General features: G+C 38.5%; 1 protein-coding gene across 1 annotated transcript; it reads right to left on the minus strand.

Annotated features, from left to right (window-relative positions):
• Positions 1–2,460: 2,460 nt before the first annotated feature.
• On the minus strand, positions 2,461–16,881 carry TRAT1 (T cell receptor associated transmembrane adaptor 1). Its single transcript, XM_013950071.2, has 6 exons — positions 16,786–16,881; positions 11,374–11,487; positions 7,688–7,724; positions 5,733–5,794; positions 4,312–4,370; positions 2,461–3,104 (listed from the first exon to the last, which is right to left on the minus strand). The coding sequence occupies exons 2-6, from the start codon at positions 11,477–11,479 to the stop codon at positions 2,844–2,846; spliced, it is 525 nt and encodes a 174-aa protein (XP_013805525.1). The 5' UTR covers positions 11,480–11,487; positions 16,786–16,881; the 3' UTR covers positions 2,461–2,843.
• Between the last annotated feature and the right edge of the window lie 3,950 nt (positions 16,882–20,831).

Raw genomic sequence — 20,831 nt, forward strand, 5'->3', positions numbered from 1 at the left:
TTTTTGTGTTGTGGTTATTTCTGAAGCTTTCTTTATACGTTAAGAATTTATTAAGTAATACATAAAAAGTTCTGTAGGTCTTTCTGTAATGGCTTGAAGAGGGAGCAAGTTTGAACATGTACTTTCTTAGATTAATTCAGTCATTTGAAAAGTATCACCCAAAAAGCCTTAAATATGTCTTTAGTTCAGTTATTTAAGCAAAGAGAGGGTAAAAAGCTGGAGGAATAATTCCCAGACTGTTTACAGTTCAGGGAGGAAAGCTAAATCTGGACCATAGCAGCATTAGAAGTGCCTTAGAAAGAGTTGATGGGCCATGAAAGTTAATCCAGAAGTGGAAGCTGTGAGAACCACAGTGAATAATTTAATGAAAGCAGTGGTCAAAGTTAGAAAGGAAGTATAAATTGAAGGAGAATATTTACAGAAAGTATCATGCTCTTTAGCAAAATAAGTTGCAAGGAGAAGCAGCTGCTGAAAATTGGTGTAAATAAATAGCTGGAATAAACAATGAAGACTAAGAATATAGAAGCAACTAAATGTGCCTAAACTTCATTAAGCGTGCTTGCTGTTACGTGTGCAGTCAATGAGAGAAGTGTGCGCTTTATTTTCTGTTAAAGTAATGTTCTGGCTGAACTGACAGGTTGAATTTAGGTAACTTGTTGAAGTTCTTTGACCTTAGAATTTTTAGAGGAAGAACATAATCAACAGTGCAAATGTTGTGAGAAACTTGAGGAATCGCTGTTATTGAGCAAAGCTACACAAATTGTTATGAAATTATGAAAACATCCTTTTTCTCATGTATGTTTGAAAAACAGTAACAAATAGACTCTTGGACCTGTGCTTATTTGCTTGAGAGCTTGTTCAGGAAAGCTTTTACCTTTAATCATCTCAGAAGGTCTGAATATTGCATGTGATTGGTGTGTCAGCCAAATTGAAATATTTTTTATTTATATTTTACATACCATCATTAATGCTATTCAAACAATTTTGATGTGTGAGGCTAGGCAAGAGCCTGTTGATATGTATTTTATTTTGACTTTACTTTGTTCCCAGTATGGAACTAGGCTATAAATAATTCCTTCCAGCTCAATCAAATTAGGATAGTAGTACTTTATGCTCTGATGTCTCAGTGCTTAGCTTTAGATTTTTATTTTTTTTCCCCTTCCCACTTAAGATCTCAGTCTGGAGAATAGTTTAATGTAATGCTCCATTAAAGTGCTCTTCTATTGATTCTCCAAAAGTACTTTTTGCTGCTTCTCCAATGGTAGTTGGTCTAAGACCATGACAATACAGTCATTTTAATTCCTCTTTAGTCTACATCACTTCTGAGGTGGTAATAGCCAAATATGTATTGACCTGGCTTCCCCAGACGAAAGCACATGCTAGCTTATGAGAAGCAGCGGCATGGGGCAGCTGGGCCATGGGGCTGGCCCCTTCCTCTTGGTGTAGCATACAAGTTATGCCATGCTAAAAAGGCTCACTAACTATGAGCTAAGCTCAGGCATGGACCAGCATGTCACTGAACTGTTTCTTTTACAGTGACTTTTTTCTTCATAAATTTGGCACATTTCTGGACAAGTCCAGCCACTTCTGCTTTAACAACAGGTGTTGGCCCTTTGCACAAAGGGTTTTTTCTGTTTTATAACTGTTTTCAGGACTGCTAGCGCTCCTTCAGGACCTGAAATGCTCTCAGGGCTTTGTATGTGCTCTTGAGCTCTGTGGCAATGTGTTCTACATGGATTTTGAAGGCCCCAATATGTTTTCCTGAGAAGACAAAACTGTCTGACACCTGGAGGCATGCATATTACATCAACAGTGTCTCACTGTTTCAAGCTACTGCTGCATAATGACTCCCAGAATGTGTTGCATAAAAATGAATCCTTTCTATAAAAGCTTACCATCTGATGAGGTTAAGTTCTAAAGATGAATGTGAACACTGTCAGTTATTTAGTGAAATAAATCTCTCTCTAATTTCTTTAAATACTTGTTAAAAATGACAATGTAAAACCAGTATGAATTAAAATATCAATTATAATATTGGAAGGAAGACACCCTCCCTGGGAGTTTTATTTTTACAAATCGTTTGCCAATATCTTTACAGACTGTTGAATACGGACAGATACAGCATTATGTTAGTAGAGGAGCAAAGATTTGAGATGTGTTCTGGTATTGTTCACAAAAGGAAACTAAAGGCGTATAAGGATATTAAGTTTTGCTGGATGTACAACTACTAATTTAAACAAGTTGTTAAATTATTCTCTGATTAGCTTTAGATATATTGGCATATTACTGTAGACCAGTCACAATGGGAAAGTACAAAATGGTGAATAGCAGAACAGTTTTTAATTGAAAAATCAACTATATCCTTAGCTGTGCAAATGTGAAATTCCATTTGTTTCCAAAGTGTGTTGTTAAAACCACGTTGCTAAAACTTAAGTAGAAAAAGAGTGAAAATGTGCTAGAGCTCTACAAACAACCGAGCGGGTATTTTGGGACTGACTGACATAGGAATGACGTATGCGTGGTCTTTTGAAGCAAAGGATTAAATTTTACTGGAATAAATACTAGGTCAATGCTTCTTTGGAGTCAAATTCTGAGATACCAGCACCTACAACTCCATTCCAAAACATCTTTGGAAGGGTAGGTCCTTCAAAGTGATAGTCTGGATCTGTAGTTACTTCCAGCGTAGTCCATAGATACGCTTGGAAGACAGTTTGAACACTTAACTTACCTGTTTTACACCATTGATATGTCAGTTTGCCAGGATATTATAATCACTCATTGTTCCTCCAGAATGAACAAGCAGATCTCACTTTACGATTGCATACTTGCTTCATGAATCCACTTCAAATGTTCTCCTTTGCAGTATGAATCAAACCCATTAATCTGATGGGATCATCATGAATAGCTTCTGCCTTTGCTGTGTTTTCAGCAGCCAGCTGCTCACTATTGAGATAAATGCTGACTTTGGAAGGCATGATGGTGGCTTTAGATGGTCTTTCTTCTTGATCTTCTAATGAAGGCTCTTGCTTTCTCCTTGGTTTTCTGCGTTTTCCCTTGATACTGTGATCAAGTGAGGCATAGCACATCTGATTGGCAGTCTCCACCTAGAAGGAAATTCACTTTGTATTTAACATTCAGTAGTAATGCTTGCCTTAAAATTATATCTAAGGCTTTGCGTATGTCCGTATTATGTGACTGAAGTTTACCAAAGCTAGCTGTAAATGAACTTGTAGAAAGCACAAATGTTTAAGCTGTGGCAGCAGAGAAACCAGACCAATGTACCCTAATGGTAAGTGACTCATATTCTTAAGGTAGTGGTGGTAAGGAAAAATTCATCATTGTATCATCAGAAAGATTCTCTATTGGAAAAAGGGTATCCTATTAATCCCTGTTCTTTGGGATGCAAGACATTGTTTGGCCTGTGTGGGTTTTTTTTTTTTTTTCCCCCACCATTTTATTTATTAGAATCCAGTCACTAGCAACAATGTTTTTCACCAGCTTTGTATGTATGGGAAAGCCAAATTCTTGTCTGTATATACAGTCTGTTTTCCAGTGCAAAATCTGTGCTGTGTGTGTGTTTCCTCTGCTTCTCTCGATGAGTTTTTCAAGCAAAATTGTGCAGCACTTTTGATATAGGAACTTAATGGATGATTGTGTTTCTGTGAGTTTTATGAAAACAAGTGTCTAGGGAAAGGATATTTGTGCCCCCCTGGAAGTATGTTGGGGGAAGAGAGAGGCTGGAGTCACTTCTTAAATACCTGGAAAGCAACAAAGGAATTGATACTATGAATGCTTCAATTACAGAAAAATTTCAGCTGAAGCTTGCATGTTTTTAGGCATCCAAGTAATTCAACAACAAAATACAAATCAATAGAAGATCAGGCTTCTTTCATTTGTTAAGGCATACAGATTTTATGCTGGGCAGGAGAGAGTTGATCAAATAAATGATTGTCATGTGACTCAGCCTGTATTTTTATTTGATTGATGACCAGAAGAAATAAAATTAATTCCTTACATAAGCCAAGGCTGTAGCTGCAGGCTTAATTTAGCCTGTTCTGCATGCTTGAGACTGAGCTTTATCATGCCATATGGATGGAAACGAGCTACCTATAATTCTCCTCTTTAGCAACCCAGACTGAACAAAGGGCCAAATCTGTGCTTAAATTCACTGATGAATTGAGGCATGGTAATTTTTGTGATGAACAGCATGAAGATTTTTCTTATGTGTTGTCATGGGATAAACACAAGAGCTCTGAGACAGACCAACATACTCTAATTCAGAAATCCAAAATCAAGTTAAAAAATAGATACCTGTAGTTCGTTAACTGGCCTTTGGGGCTGGGACTTCATTTGCTCGTAACAACATTCCTCTAGAATTGATCAAAACACGCACGCACACACACACACACACACACACACAAAAAAAGTTTTAGTTATTAAAACACCCTACTGATGATTTAAAGATCAACCAGATCCTCCCTGTTACAGAACGAACTCCACCCAAGTTTCTTTTGGTAGAAGTTTTGTTTTGTTTTGAAGTCTCACAGATAGATATCTCCCTCTACTTATAGAGGGGCAAATAGCTAGGAAATTCGGATATGTGTGCTCTGAAACCAGAAATCTTTTTCTATACTTATGGATGTGAATTTTCTCATTATTCTGCAAGTGGATGTCATTTTAGGCTCCTAAGTGAACATCTTACAGGATGGGATAACATCATATTTGGCATATTTGTTAGTGCAGGCAATCTTTTCAGGTATGAGGCTATGCAGAGTCCAGGAGGAACACTTGTTGGCTGAGAATGATGCTGTGAGTTGCAGGAGTTAGTGATTAAATTCTATTCCTGACTCTGCCTTTAGTTTTTTTGTGATTTTAATTCAAGTTATTTTCTCATGCCACATCTCATTTTAGACATCAGTAAAATAGATTACTTAAAGTTTTGAGGCTTATATATTGTCAATGCATTCAAGTGTTGGTGTAGCAAAATTTAGGCAAATTCTATATGTGAAAACTGATTTTTTCTGTTAAAGTACTTTAGTTCAGTTTTGCTTAACCCCAAATAAGACTAGCAAAAAAGTTGCATCCATGTTACCTAATACCTGCTTTAACATTGTAAAGGCTCTGAGACACATGCTTCAATGTATCTAGCTCTAGCTGCAGAGTTATGTGATATTACTGCCATTAATGTTGTACCTTTCTGCCAGGCATTATTACCTCAGTTCAGCAAAGCAGAGGAAAGCTATGCCTGCCCACCATTCAGCCCCTGTGGGCTCTGTTTGCCCATATCACTGATGTGCAAGTTTGCAACAAGAGATGGATCTGTGAATAGCCACAATAGAAAACAGTAAGTGTATCTTTCTGCCAACTTCTGTGTGGGCAGCAGCTTTGGGCAGAGGGTAGTTTTGTCTTAGACTGCTTTAATGTGCCTGAATAAAGCTGTTACTTAAACAGATGCAGCTCTACATGTAGAAAAGCTCTTGGTTTTGAGATATTTGGCTGAACAAGAGCATTTGGATTGTAAAAAGTCAAACCCAATGTGTGATCTGGTCTTACAAATAGTAATGCAGTATGGTGGTTGGTGGTTCTATTCTCAAGTAGGGATTAATACAGCAATTAAAAAGCAGTTGATTCTCATGTTTGCTATTGAAGAAACACAGAACATGTTGATCATTCTGCTTTTAACCGTGCATTTATTATATCCACCAAATAGATGTTCTTTAGGTGAAGCTTACCTAAAATATCTTGACTGAGATTGCCATAAACTGGGTCATCTTCTGTATAATAGTCATCATAGCTAGAATGGGAATGGAGAAATACTTTTAATTGACATAATAAGCTTAATTTAGGACCCCACTATTCTACTCTAAGCATTTTACATATATATAGCAATAGCAGATTGTATGTGGCCTGCAAGACAGGACAAAAAATATGGGAAAAAATAATAGTTTTACAGAAGGGGAAGAAAGGGTATTGTCCATATTCTGAAGAGAGACCTGCTCTCTAATGAAGAATTGAACTCTTATTTCCTGTATCTTAGTTAACATAAATCTAATCTCAAGATTACTAAGATACTGTTTGATATAGTTCTGGAAATAGTAATAATCACTTAACTTCAGTGAAATAAATCAGTGAAAAGAGGACTGAAAAGGGATTCATGGGTCAGTGTGTCCAATCTCTTACTCTATCTTGCAGGCCTACCATATAATCCCTTTAAGAACTGCATCAAACTTTTCTAATCCTGCTACTCATTTTTACTCTGACTGCTCTGATATGGAGCTTTCTTTTGCCAACAGAAACTTATTCAGGCAAGATACCCGTTTCTTCTGGAGCCGAAGTCCTTTAGCCCAGAGAAATGTGCTCCCTTTCAGATGATCACCCCTTTCATGCATCAGCAGCTGAGCCTTGCCTTTACAAGCTACATGTGACAGGTCTAGGGGAAGGAGGAACAGGTCAAAGAGGCCATGCCCATATAGTCATGTGACACAGCAGGAGTGCATCTATCAAGTGAAACAATTCATGCTCAGGAGTGGTAAACAACACCATATGCATTTGGGAGGGGTTAAATTTGCATTAGCTCAAGCCTGGTCCCAGGCACTGAACTCCTGTGAGCAGTTGGAGTATGTGAGGAACAGTCCTGGAGCATGGCTTCTAGCTGAGTTTCATCTGAAAGGAAGCCAGTTCATGTGCTCCAAGATCGCTTCTCAATATGAACCAAAGTGCTAAATGGGGCTCTTTAGGTTTTCTTAAAAAGTGCACTCCTGATTCAAACTAAAATACTTATGTGGGCACACCTAGAAAAGACTACAGCAAAGTTCAGCTTTAGGTATTTGATGGCATTCTGTATTTCATGACCTCGTGTTGCTTGAAAGTGTTTTTAAGTATGTTTGTGAAAATGAGAATTGTAAGTGGGAAGTACTGGGTGACCCTGTCCCCACTGCATTACTTCATCCTGTTGAAGAGGCATGGTATAGGGATGCAATATAACACCACTTTTCAGTGATATTCTTTAACTGAACAGACTCAGTAATATACGAACCGACAGACTTCCCAATTTCAAGTAAACATGTAGCTGGATTGTTGGGAGGGGGGATAGGGTTTGGTTTTGTTCTGTTTTCCAAGGACCTTTTACGTTTGAGGTGGGATGAAATTCTTTCCATCTGTTTTCTAAAGCAGTTATTTTGATGTGGAGTGAGAGAAACAGACTGGTAACATATCATAAGCCATACAGCAGTTGCGAGCAACGTAAACAGACTGTTTTAAGGCTTTTGAATGGAATGCGTAAAAGAGGGGTATGAAGTGTAAATACATATAAATTACTGCTCCACAAGTATACAGCATCAGACTGTAATTTTATAATTTATCATAGTGTTCTAAGAGCTCCATTTAATTATTAGAGAGTCATTGAGACTGAGTGATAGTAAATAGTTTTAGCTCAATATCTTTCACTTAAATATATAAAATTTGTCATATTAGTATGACATTATTTGATTATTGGTAAAATGAATGCAGTGCCAATGCAATATTTTTCCTGCTTTCTTCAGAAAACATTTATTCATAACCACCCCACTCTCTGATATTTCTAGGCAGGTTTCATGGAATTTCCTCTGTGCCACCCTCCAAAGCCATCTATCATTATTTTTTGCTTATTTTACCCATGTTGGAAAGAAACGTTTTTTATCCAACCTACCTTGGACTGTAGTCTTCATAGTCTTTATACATTTTAGCTGGAAAATGTGTTAAAAAAATAAAGAAAGTGAAAAGAAAGGGAAATGTACTACTGTTGAACATTTCAGATTTTTGTCTTAACTGCTCTTGATATCAGTGTAGAGAGTAAAATTGAAACCTCTAGGCTCTCAGCAACTTCAATTGTCCCCCTTCTCTACTCAAATACTTTTAATTTAAGACTACTCTAAGAAACACTTACAAATCCAAGCCCTGCTTGCAGACTCTGTTTATGTTAGGACAATCCTTCTTCCAGGCCCCATTTTCTTAAGCAGTGCATGTGTATAACAAAGACAGTCCTTTCCCTCTAAAATATAGGAACGTTGTCAGAGTATGCAGGGATGCGATGAGGAAGGCTAAGGCCCGTTTGGAATTAAATCTGGCAAGGGATGTCAAGGACAGCAAGAAGGGCTTCTTCAAATACATCAGTAGCAAGAGGAAGACTAGGGAAAATGGGGGCCCCCTGCTGAATGGGGTGGGTGCCCTGGTGACGAAGGATGCAGAGAAGGCAGAGTTACTGAATGCCTTCTTTGCTTCAGTCTTTCCTGCTCAGGCCAGCCCTCAGGAACCCCAGATCCTGGAGGCAAGAGAGAAAGTCTGGAGGAAGGAAGACTTTCCCTTGGTGGAGGAGGAGTGGGTTAGAGATCATTTAAGCAAACTTGACACCCACAAATCCATGGGCCCCAATGGGATGCACCCACGAGTGCTGAGGGAGCTGGCGGATGTTATTGCTAAGCCACTCTCCATCATCTTTGAAAGGTCATGGAGGACAGGAGAGGTGCCTGAGGACTGGAAGAAAGCCAGTGTCACCCCAGTCTTCAAAAAGGGCAAGAAGGAGGCCCCAGGGAACTACAGGCCAGTCAGCCTCACCTCCATCCCTGGAAAGGTGATGGAGCAGCTCATCCTGGAGGCTATCTCCAAGCATGTGGAGGAAAAGAAGGTGATCAGGAGTAGTCAGCATGGCTTCACCAAGGGGAAATCATGCTTAACCAATCTGATAGCCTTCTATACTGGAATGACTGGCTGGGTAGATGAGGCGAGAGCAGTGGATGTTGTCTACCTAGACTTCAGCAAGGCTTTTGACACTGTCTCCCATAGCATCCTCATAGACAAGCTCAGGAAGTGTGGGCTAGATGAGTGGACAGTGAGGTGGATTGAGAACTGGCTGAATGGCAGAGCTCAGAGGGTTGTGATCAGTGGCACAGAGTCTAGTTGGAGGCCTGTAGCTAGCGGTGTCCCCCAGGGGTCAGTACTGGGTCCAGTCTTGTTCAACTTCTTCATCAGTGACCTGGATGAAGGGACAGAGTGCACCCTCAGCAAGTTTGCCGATGATACAAAACTGGGAGGAGTGGCCGATACACCAGAGGGCTGTGGTGCCATTCAGAGAGACCTGGACAGGCTGGAGAGGTGGGCAGAGAGGAACCTCATGAAGTTCAACAAAGGCAAGTGCAGGGTCCTGCACCTGGGGAGGAATAACCCCCTGCACCAGTACAGGTTGGGGGTTGACCTGCTGGAAAGCAGCTCTGCAGAGAAGGACCTGGGAGTGCTGGTGGACACCAAGTTAAGTATGAGGCAGCAATGTGCCCTTGTGGCCAAGAAGGCCAGTGGTATCCTGGGCTGCATCAGGAAGAGTGTTGCCAGCAGGTCGAGGGAGGTGATTCTCCCCCTCTACTCAGCCCTGGTGAGGCCACATCTGGAGTACTGTGTCCAGTTCTGGGCTCCCCAGTACAAGAGGGATGTGGCACTACTGGAGCAAGTCCAGCGAAGGGCCACAAAGATGATTAGGGGACTGGAGCATCTCTCTTATGAGGAAAGACTGAGAGAGCTGGGCCTGTTTAGCCTGGAGAAGAGAAGGCTGAGAGGAGATCTTATCAACGTGTACAAGTATCTGAAGGGAGGGTGTCGAGAGGATGGGACCAGACTTTTTTCAGTGGTGCCGAGCGACAGGACGCGAGGCAATGGGCACAAACTGAAACACAGACAATTCCATCTTAACATGAGGAAAAACTTTTTCACTGTGAGGGTGACAGAGCACTGGAACAGGTTGCCCCGAGAGGTGGTGGAGTCTCCTCTGGAGATATTCAAAACCTGCCTGGATGCAATCCTGTGCAAGGTGCTCTAGGTGACCCTGCTTGAGCAGGGGGGTAGGACTAGATGATCTCCAGAGGTCCCTTCCAACCTCAGCGATTCTGTGATTCTGTGAAAATGCATTCTAACACATAGGACTGATTCCTTGTTTCTTCCTCCTCTTTCTTCTGCTTCATCTTTTTCTCTGGCTGGTGCATCAAGTGTTTATATTACAAGATGAAGGGTTCATTCATTTTACTACATTTTTTGTTTGTATCTCTGAAAGAGAGATCCCATGATCCACAGATGAAGAAACTGAAGTAGAGGCGCAATGGCTACAAACAGATTATTTTTTCCCTGGAGCTTGATTAATAAGAACTCAGGAGTGCCCAACTTTCTATCCTGTGCTCTAGGACTCCAGAATCTGCCATAAGTAAGATCTGATTTCATGAATGCTGCAACATCAGCCAGTCTGATTGCAACCTTGCTTAAGTTTAGTTTTGTAAATAACTGATTTTTCATCATAGAAATACCTGTCTAGTAACACTAGAAGACAAAACAAACAAAAAAACAATCCCCTCATGCAACTCTCAAGCAGCTATTTTAGTATCCTGTAGTTGCACCAACTCTCTTATTCTTGGTGAATTCAGTTTATAAGCATAGGCCTTCTGCTTATGTAAATTATGCATGCATATGGATATGTTTAAAGTGGTCAGATCCACCAGTGTTTGCCTGCCCACTCTTACGATACAGCACAGGTGCCAGTTTTCCTGCGTGAAGGTGATTGTTCCTGAAAAGGAGTAGAGAGGATTGTACAACTGAGTAACTATATAATTGTATGTATAAGGCAGGTCGTACTGGCATAATCCTGTTAATTAAAAAAAAAAAAAAAGTCATAGTTAAAATTAATCAGAAATAGAGTATGACTGGGGTCACCATGTAACATAAATTAAACAAATTATTTCCTTATTGTTAGTGACACATTGGTTTAACAGCTACATTAGGATCCCACAATGAAAAGCACTTGGAAAATTTTTTCAAAATTGATTAAATATAAAATGTGTATGAAATCTGAAACTCAAATGAGCATTCAGGAATTTGGGGAGGAGAAAGTTTTTTCAAATACATTTTGTATTAGCACAGTTACTTAAAATCATTTTTTAAATTCAAGCATGGATGTGAAATTAGTTACAAGAAAAGTACACCAAAAAAAAAAGAAAAAAGAAGAAGGAATAATACACTTTTAAAACATATTTTTAAAAAAAAATTATCCAGTACTAAATTCTTCACTTTGTACATGTTCTGTTGTTTTTTGTTACAGAATGAATTTGGATAGTTGTTTATAGCAGGGTGTTGGGCAGCTAGTAATCATTCTGTAATCATATCTAACTGTCCTTAAAAAAAAAGAAAAAAACATTTTTTTAAACCATCAGGTCCTCACTACTAGAATCATTTTTGCCAAAAGATGACTTTCAGTTTCAAAAGAATCAATTTGTTGGCTTGACATCTCCTAGCAGCAATGACTTTCTCTACAGGTACTTTCAAACACTTAACCTCCATTCTTTACAGAGGGACATCACTTACCTTCTCGCTTCTTTTTCATATAGTGTGAAATATTCAGTATCAGTGAAGCAATCAGAGCCAAACTCAGAAAGGCCAAAATTCCCCAGACAGAAATATGGCAGTCCATTTCTGCACCTGAAAGAAAATCCTTTTATAGTAAGTGTTGTCTTAACAGTTGTACTGAATTCTTTGGTTGATTTCTGCTTTCTGTAATTCAAGCTGCTATTTTGTTGTTTCCTCTGTGACAGCTATTGCTAGACAAGCTAAATAATTAATATCAAAAATGGATGCTAAATAATAAACAGCAACATCAGTAAACTGTTAATGGAGCTAGTTTCACAACAGTTCAGCTAAAGGTTGGGCTACTGGTTTGCCTGTAGGATACCGTAAAAAACAGGATTTTGCTGCTGGAAAAAAAGTCATTTTAATGAGTAGCTTTGAAATTATCTTTGTAATTATCTTGAACTTATTATTTGCAGTAACTTCTTGGCTGAATCATGAAGTTTTTTGAATCAAGTTCTGAAGATGATCTCTCTTCAGTCAAAACAATTCATGTTGCTGGAAATTTATCTGAATAATAACTAAGGCCATAAGGTTTTAACTCTCCTTGCCACAAATTTCAAAGGTTGGTTGTGTGTGTTTTCTTGCATCTCCTATTAAAAACATCTGCAGAGTGTAAGAAGACATAATGGCAAAAGAAGAGCAGTAGCTGGGAACCAGTGAACCCCCCCAGACTGGCTGCAGGGCAAGACCTCTTCAACTCCCAAAGAACCACTTAAGAAAGAGTAAGTAAACGTAATTGAACTAAGCCTCCCTTTGCACTAAACCTGCCTCTCCTTGAAGGTCTGTTAGAAACACAGGAAGCAACCTCCCCACAACAAATGCATTTTGTCATTTAATTAATCCTTCAATTAATCGAGCTCATGCCAATTTTCCATCACAAACCTTGCTAAAGACAATAGGCTGTTTGTGACAGTCTGATGGCCAAGATGATCAACGTAGCTGCAAAGGACCTGGGAAAACCTTCCTTAACAGAGGAAATGCTGAGCCAAATACAAGTGGAGCACGAAATCCAGATTTTTTCCTTTCCCCAGAGACATATTTCGTGTTCTCCTTGATCTAGAGTATTTGAAATAAAGTCTGGTCCAAAAACCTAATTAATTCCACTAATATTGCACAAAAAGGCCTAGCTAGAACAAAGAAGTCAAGGGGAGAGGTTAGACAATACTGTCAGGGTGAGATTTGAGCTGGCCCATAATGTTCCTCTTATTTGGTCTCCATGTAGCTGGATTCTTTTGGGACTTTGGCATTTTGTTCATTTCTTAATGGAAGGCTGAGGTAAAGGAAAACAAGAAAATACATTCTCACGTTGCAAGCAGGTGAAATGCATTTTCTCCTGCTGAGAAGACAAGAGTGTTGTTCCTTGACTCTGTGGCTCCGGATCACTTTAGGAACTGCCCCTTCTGCTTGCGGTACTTTGTTCCCTAATGATGCTGGTGTTGCAAAAGCTCTTTTTGTTTTGTTTTATTCCAAGCCACAGGTGTTTTTATGATGCTGGAACAATATAAGATAATCCTGGGTAGTGAAAGAACACGAATTGCAGACTTCTATGTTGCAGATTTCCTTCCTGATCAAAGCACTCTTTTAAAAAAACACAAGACAGCAAATAGGCTGTAACTTTCTGATAGGCTTGTGACTGTTTTTGCACATGGTCCTTCCAGCCATGCTCCCTCCATTTATTGTTCCTTTTAAAAGAAACATCCAGTTTCCAGTCTTTTCTTTTTCCCGCTGTAGTTCTCCCAAAGGTATTTCAGGGCTCTCCATCAGTGCGATGACACTTTTCATGTTGACAGGCACTTTTTTGCAGTGCGATACAGTCATTCAGGACAGCAGAGAAATCGCCTATGAAGTAGCTATATACTACTCCATTTTTTCAGAGGAGGAATTGAAAGAAAGGAACGTCTTGCCTTAAGAAGGTGGTATCAGGCCACATCAAGAACCACCTGTGTTTGGAACCTCGTGGAGATGAGTTAGCTGCACTCTGAAATTTGCATCCTATGCAAATTGTCCAAAACGATGACAAGTCTCTTTCAAAGTCAGGATCTTTTAATCTAGTGCCTAAATCATAAGATCATCCTTCTTCCTTCTCTTGTCTTTTTATCTTGCCTGAACTGTTTGTTTTCCATTTTTCCTATGTTCATTTCTCATTGCTTTTCCTAAAAATTTGTTTTGTTTGGGGAGCAAAAGAAGTATCGTGGCCTGAGAGAAGGGAAGTGCAAGTACTTATAGATTCACTAGAATAAAAAGCGTGAGTAGATAGCTCATGCACAACTCAGCCCTAAGTTTGTACCTTTTTCTTGGTACTGATTGTTATTATTTATCTTTCTGTTTCAGGAATTCTATTTTTCCCTGATGTTCCCAGAGTAGGAAAAGAACTTTTAATCGCAGATTGAGTATTTTCAGCCCAAACTGAAGTAGAGGAGGTAACCAAATTTTTGAGGACAAGTATTTTTTTCTTGAGTGTTTCAGCTTCTTATTTAAATTGGAATTAACTGAAAAATAGTAAAGGTTGGAAAACAGATGTTTCCCTTTTCAGTTTCAAGTTTAACTTCTGCAAAATCTAGGTAATTCCACTTCTTTAGGCCTTTAAAAATATTCTAGTAGAACAGAAGGCCTGAAACTTGAATTTCTAATGAAACGTACCAATGTTATAAACCTCACAATCTATAGCTCTTTCTTAAACATAGTTTAAAAAGCTGCATGGGTATGGAGAGTGGAAGAAAACAAGAGTTTAATTTACTCCTAGCTGAACATGACTTAGATTCTAAATTCTAAAATTTATTTTTCAAAACTCTGATTTAAACATCTGTTTGTGTTTCAGCAGATTGTATACAAACATATGTGCCACTTAAGTAGCTTCTTTTCAAATCTAATTCTGACTTACCTTTGTGATACGAACTATTTGCTTGTCAGCCAATACTGCTTATACTTTAGAAATAAAAACAATTTTCAAATCCCCCATAAAGTCATAGCAAGAGCTTTCATCAGATGCACAAGTGTCTCGCCATGTGCCCTGCGCTTTTCTAATGTTAATTTTAATTTAATCTTACTTTCCAAGTGTAAAGTATGAGGCTTTTTTTATAGCTTAGCTTTACAGATATACAACTCCCTGCTCTTTCCCAGCTCCCAGCTGTTCTTTTACTGCTCTTATAGCTGTTGTCAATATGCTAGCTATTTACAATTATAACTGAATTATTTAAATATTTACTATGTTGACAACAGCAACAGTAGAGGGAAACCTGAACGCTTCTGCAAAGAACAATTTGTCCCCACAGATAACTACAGCGGTGTCTCTATACGTACGACAGCAAATTGTGACAGCTAACTGGCTGTGCTAAAGACAAAAAAAAAAATAAGGCAAGTGTGAATGGAGAGTGAAAAATAAACAGAAAGAGAAGCCTAACTATTAGACTAATTATTAGTTTAGACTGGTCTGAAATAGTAGCTTTTATTCTATTCTATAATTTTAATTCTCAACCAATCATCTACTGTCAAATGTGGAAAAATTATTTTTTTTTAAGATTAAGTGCTTATTCTAAAGATCCTTAGCACAGCATTCAAAGGCATTCTCACTCCCTATGCAAATAATAGCCATTAAATTGAAATTTAAAAAAATAATCATTTTAGCTCTAAAAAAAAAGTCCTAAGGAAAAATTAGACCCATAAGAATAATAGACTATGATTTTAATACAATAAGTCCAAATTCTGTGAGGGCTTTCAGCAATAGTCTAGCTGCGATAGGAAAACCTGAGAGTGATAGTAGTTTGTTCATGAGCAATAATACTGAAGCTGTTCTTGAAGCAATGTGAAGAAAAGAATTCATCATACAGTCAAAAGTTTTCACGAGCAGGACAAGAATTCTGATTTTCATTTATGAACAGTTGGGAAGGGGGAGCAAGTACTCATTGCAAAGATGTCAGTTTTTTGACTGCCTAATACCAGAATCTCTTTACTATTAATGGTACATTCCTATTCTGCCGTTTTTCATTTCTAGTTTGGAAACAGCATCAAACTTGGAGGTGCATCTAAGTGTTATTCCTATCTAAGGTAACTTACTCCATCTGATGATGGTTTTTTCATTTCTGACTTTAGGGACGGGGTTACTCATCTCCCTTTGGTATATTTTACAGTGCTCTAAATTAACAGTACTATATTCACATAACAAAATCTAAGGCATTAAAAACAAACAAAAGGCTTGCTAAAGATGCAGTTAGTTGTGCTTTTTCTTCTTTTTAAATCTCTTCTGACAGCTTTCTCCACCAAGGGAAACAAGGTACAGATAAATAGACATTTGGTCAGACTCACTACAGATGTTGTTTACTGTTTACAGGGTCCATTCTACTGTAATTTGAAAAAAAAAACAAAACCCAAAATAAACTCTCCTGGATTAATTTTTGCTATTCAGTGTTACTGTAACTCAAAGGAGTGGACATAATCATCCTTTCCTAAAAATGTACCTACTTTGGGGGAAAGGGGTAGTTTTTAATGATTTGTGGCCAAGATGGGTGTTTTATCCTCCTAACAGCAAAAAGAATAGGTAGTAGAAGTACTAAGCTCTTTTCCTTCTCGTTCTTATGGTATTTTGTTCAGAGAATCTATCACAAAAAAAACGAAAACGTATCATTCCTCCTTTAGTCTTTCCTACTGAAAAGGATCAAGAGGTAGGGAATATACAGATACTTGTCCAGCAAGAATTGGACATGCCATCTCCGATATCAACTCATCAGTCAAGGAAGCATATTAATTACTTTGGTCACTACCAGATTTGCGAAGATGATCTGGAGCACAAAAGGTATTCTTTCCTATTGTTTCTGTCTGTCTGCAAATTTGCCAAAGATACAACAAAACTATTTTTTCCCTCTTCAATTAAATGGTGAAATAAATTTTCTGTAGTAATGACCCTTAACAAAAATAAACCCATTAAGAGACTTATGACTGATGAAATGTTAAATTAACATTAATAAAACTTCCACCTGTGCGAACTTTTAAGGCAGGATTGATTCTCTGGAAAGGAGTCCTTAAACTGAAATTAATTAGTGCACAACTAATTGCTTTGTAAGATATAAACTTCATACTTCAGAAGGGAAAAAGCACATAGTAGAATAAGAAGCCCTCCATGCAGTAAATACTTTAAGAGCAGAACTCATGCCAGTGCTTATTCTTCATTAACAAATCTTAATACATTTGCCGACTTAGCTGAAGATTAATGAAGGTTTAGCTGTTGATGATGACTCATCATCATTATTATGATTATTATTAATAGTTTGACTTCAGAATGCTGAGCAACCTTCTTGGGGAACTGGTAATCTGTCACAGCACGTTTTTACTGTTCCCTTTTTTGCATGCCCATAATACCAAAAAGACAAGGCTTACCTGTTTTCTTTTTATCGTTTTTAGGAATATTCCCCGCCCCTTTATCCAACAGGAAACCAAGTTATGTTATGTAGGCAAACCTTGGATGCTCTTTTGTTTTGGACCTGGCAGCACGAATCTATCTCTACAGTTGCCGTCAATCTTAAAGGACTCTAGACTTTTTTTTTTTTGCCTGCTTTCTTACAGACAGGAAATGTGGTGGAGGCTTTTACAATCTCACTGTCAAGCTGGCAGTCTCCTTTATTGTTTGCCTCCGAGAGAGGAAGAAAATATTTACGTGTGCACTTGCGTTTATTATTCACCTGTCTTGCCACAGAAGAGCACGTACAGGACTATTAGCTCAATTTTGCATGATACAAACCTACTTTTGGAAAACTTGTATGAGACCTGTACTGTAAAGCTTCCTTTGTGTGGTGTACTCTTGAATTCAGCTAAATTATTTGGATGCCTGTTAAACTAGACTACAGAAATACTTTACCTGAGTGCTGTTTGACACTCTATCTCTTGAAGTTTCTAAATCAAGTCTGAATGTGCATCGTTGAGAGAGCCCACGGTTTAGCTGAAACAGGATTCTGAGGCATGCAGAAATTACACAATTGCTAGCTATGGAAGGTCCAGCTAGGATATCAGAATGTGCTTCCTCCTTTCTTTAAAGTCTCTGACTCTGGGTCCACAATCTAAAATAGCTGGGGAAAGAGAGGCTAAGTCAGCATGTGGCTTATTGTGTGTTTATCTTCAAAATTTAATGAAAGACGCCTGTGGTTCAGTAAAGAAATCATTTTATTCTCAGAATTGCAGTGGCTTCTTCCAGAGGAAGTTTGCACTCTGAGTGCTGTCAAAGAGGCTTTCCTTTAACTTTCGGGGGGGGGGGGGTTGTAGAGCAAATGGTCTTATTTTCAGTTACACATAAAGTATAAGTGGGAAGAATTGCTTAAAAGGAAAAGTGAACCACATGACTACCTTTATCTTTTTGGAATAAGTACATTGAAATGGCCTTCTGTGTAGTCCAAGAAGCAACGTAAAACATTGCTCTTTGGGAAAGGCTCTTATGGGACAAAATATCCTTTATATTATGTGTTTATTTGTGATGTTATTACTTCAGAATATTACTTATATATTAACTTCCTCAGATCAACGTTTAGGAAGTAAGTTACTGGATCAGCATCTGATTTGGTCATGCAGGAGCAAGTTATTCATGATATAGTCTTCCATTTTTGTCCAAAGGCTAAACAGACTGACTATCCAGAGCTTTACCAGAATGAGGTGAGTTGAATAGGAGCAATTAATGTCAAAATACTGAAAGCAGTGGATGTTCTTGCACTTTGTCCTGTTTTGAAGTTGTAATTATCTTCATAAATTGCATGAAAAAGGACGTATTTTAGAGTGGAAATAGCTTTGGCATTTGTCAGCAACTGAAATTAGACACCTTCCTCATAAATATGGTTAGAATTGAAATTCAACATAGATATTTTCACATTGTTTAACCAAAAGGCATCAGTCCATCACAGTTTGGTGAAAAACAGGAAATAGAACCATAGCTCCTTTAGTAAGTGATGCATCCCATGGTCTGTAGTCAAAACTGTGACTTTAAATAGGGAAGAGGTCCAGTGCTGTGAAAGGGAGAGTGCTATTCTTATGTTTGAAAGTACAGGATTTGTCATCGGCTTAGGGAAGGAGAAAGACTCAACCAGTTAAAGGGATTGGATTTAGCAGTTTCATGTTGCAGGCTCCAGTGAACGAGAGAGTCCTGAGGCCATCTGATGAATGCATGCAATTCAAAATGAGGCCTCTTGGAAAGGATAAGAGAGACCCTGAATTTGGAGACACGCTGGAGATAGTGGGAGGTATGTATTGTAGTGATGGAGACAGTTGATTGGTTTCAATGCTGAGAGTACGAGCAGTAAATCTTAGACCTGCAGAGGATTCAGAATTAAATGTTTTTCAGCCTGAACAAGAAGCTTACAGGGAATAAAAATCCTTTAGAGATAATTAGGAGCATAATGGACAAGTGAACACTGAGAATGCAGCAGAGGATTTCTGGATTTGTAGTCCTGGTAGTGTGTTAATAAATCTGCTCTCCAGAAAAAAGTCATTGTTGTACACTATCGGTTTTGACTGACTGCAGATGCAAAGTCTAATACAGGATTGGATGTGAGGTGATTATGCTCTTTTGGGCAGTCTGGAAGGGAGAGGATGGATCTTAGATTTCTTTCTTTGGGCTTAGCTCTTAGCTCAGTCTTTGAAAGCTTGATAATAGTGTAGGGGAAAAAATAGTATATAATGAATGTTTAATCTTTTTTGGTCTTCAAAATACCTGGTGCTATCTACAGAATGGAATAATTAGAAATCTTGGCAGTTCTGTATTAAGTACTAATAAACGGTAACTCACAATTACCATGAAGATCCTTAAGTCTGTATGCATCTGTAGTATATGTGGAATTGGAAGGTCTATGCTCATTTTTTTTAGGAAGGAGATATATGGCAGTAACCAAACATGGTAAATATCTATAGACCCTTTCTGTGGTGAGGTAGCTGGCTGTATCAAGGAAGTTGCCACAAAACATGGAGCTGAGGCAGTAGCTGGCCAAGGAAAGATTAAAACATTGCTGAAACCCAAACAGGAGAGGTCAGCAAGTTTCCAGATCGTCAAGACCATTACTAGAATTTACATATTTAAAGGACTTTTATGGTTCTCCATGGGCCTTGCAGGATGGATTTTTTTTTTTTCCCCTGTGGTTGCGTAAAATAGTAAGAAGCCTCATACAAAGCTTCTGACAAAGCATCCTTAGCAACTCCCAGCAGTTTCGACCAAGCCTCTGGAATCTGCGATGCATGACTGGAAACCTCAAGGGAAACAAGTTTTCAGCCTTATCAAACTGAAAGCCATTTCAGAGTTTGATTTTCTCCTTTCTTCCACCACAAGAAATCAAAAAGCCCTCTTGAATGCTTTCTTCTTCTCTTTAAAGCAGAAAGTCTTTGCTATGACACCAGAAGGAGATTTCTGGGAACTGCCTTAGCTGTTTCTTAGAAAATGTTTTTTAAAACTGGATATTGTGGTTTTCAGGTGTAGCTGGAGAAAGCACAGATTTAACAGGCAGTTGACACATGGCTCCAATGCATTACATTTGATTAAACCATGTCTCTTATTTACTTAAGTATTCATCTAGTTTAGTCCATTTTTGCAACATATGCAAGTTGCCAGCAAGTTGTGTTTTTCTAAGACTGCAGAATGCATGTTTTGCTCTAGCCCACCAAAGGTGAAGTAAACTGCACAACTGACAATGAAATCAGGCCTCCCTCAAATGCCTACTTTCTCTATCACTACCCAAATTACAGTCTTGCTTTTAAAAACGATGTTATTTCCGATGCTAAAAGGTATAGTGGAAACCCCCAAGCAAAGAACAGGAGATAGAGACACTAGTTGTAGTCTTGAAAAGTATAGGTATTTCTGTAAGGTGTAAATGACTTTTCTGATTGAAGTGGGAATATATTTTTAATCATGAATCTTCTCTGAATTGCTGGGGAAAGCAACTGTAGCAGAAATGTTTTGAGGGGAGTTTGTGCATGGCTCTGCTAAAGTGGAGTCTGCTCTGATTCTAATCTCATGTATATGTCTGAGAAGTAGAATTGTGCTTTGAATCTAAGCACGTGGCTCTTCACTTAGATTGCAGGTGCAGACCTGGTGCTACTTGTGTGGTAAGCATAAATGAACAATAATGCTGGGTTGGTGTAAAATTGCTGCCAGAAGAGAGTGAGGCCTTTCAAACCAGCCTCAAATGCTGCAGAGCTCTTTTGACTCTCATTCAGTTAATTTTGTACTGCATGATAAAATTAATAACCTAATCAGTCTCATTTGTGTATTGTAGATAATGTCCTGAATTTCACTGTTTTATCATAAACCACAGTTAAGCACAATGTTATCTCATTAACTGTTCCTGAAATTATGGCTCCTATTACAAGCAGAGGCTGTATCATGGGCTTCCTGTGGGGAAACCACAGTTTTTTTTTCTGAACGTTACAAAACCTTATTATCAAGGACTATGAGC

This window comes from Apteryx mantelli, chromosome 1, assembly GCF_036417845.1.
Source record: "Apteryx mantelli isolate bAptMan1 chromosome 1, bAptMan1.hap1, whole genome shotgun sequence".
NCBI lineage: Eukaryota > Metazoa > Chordata > Aves > Apterygiformes > Apterygidae > Apteryx > Apteryx mantelli.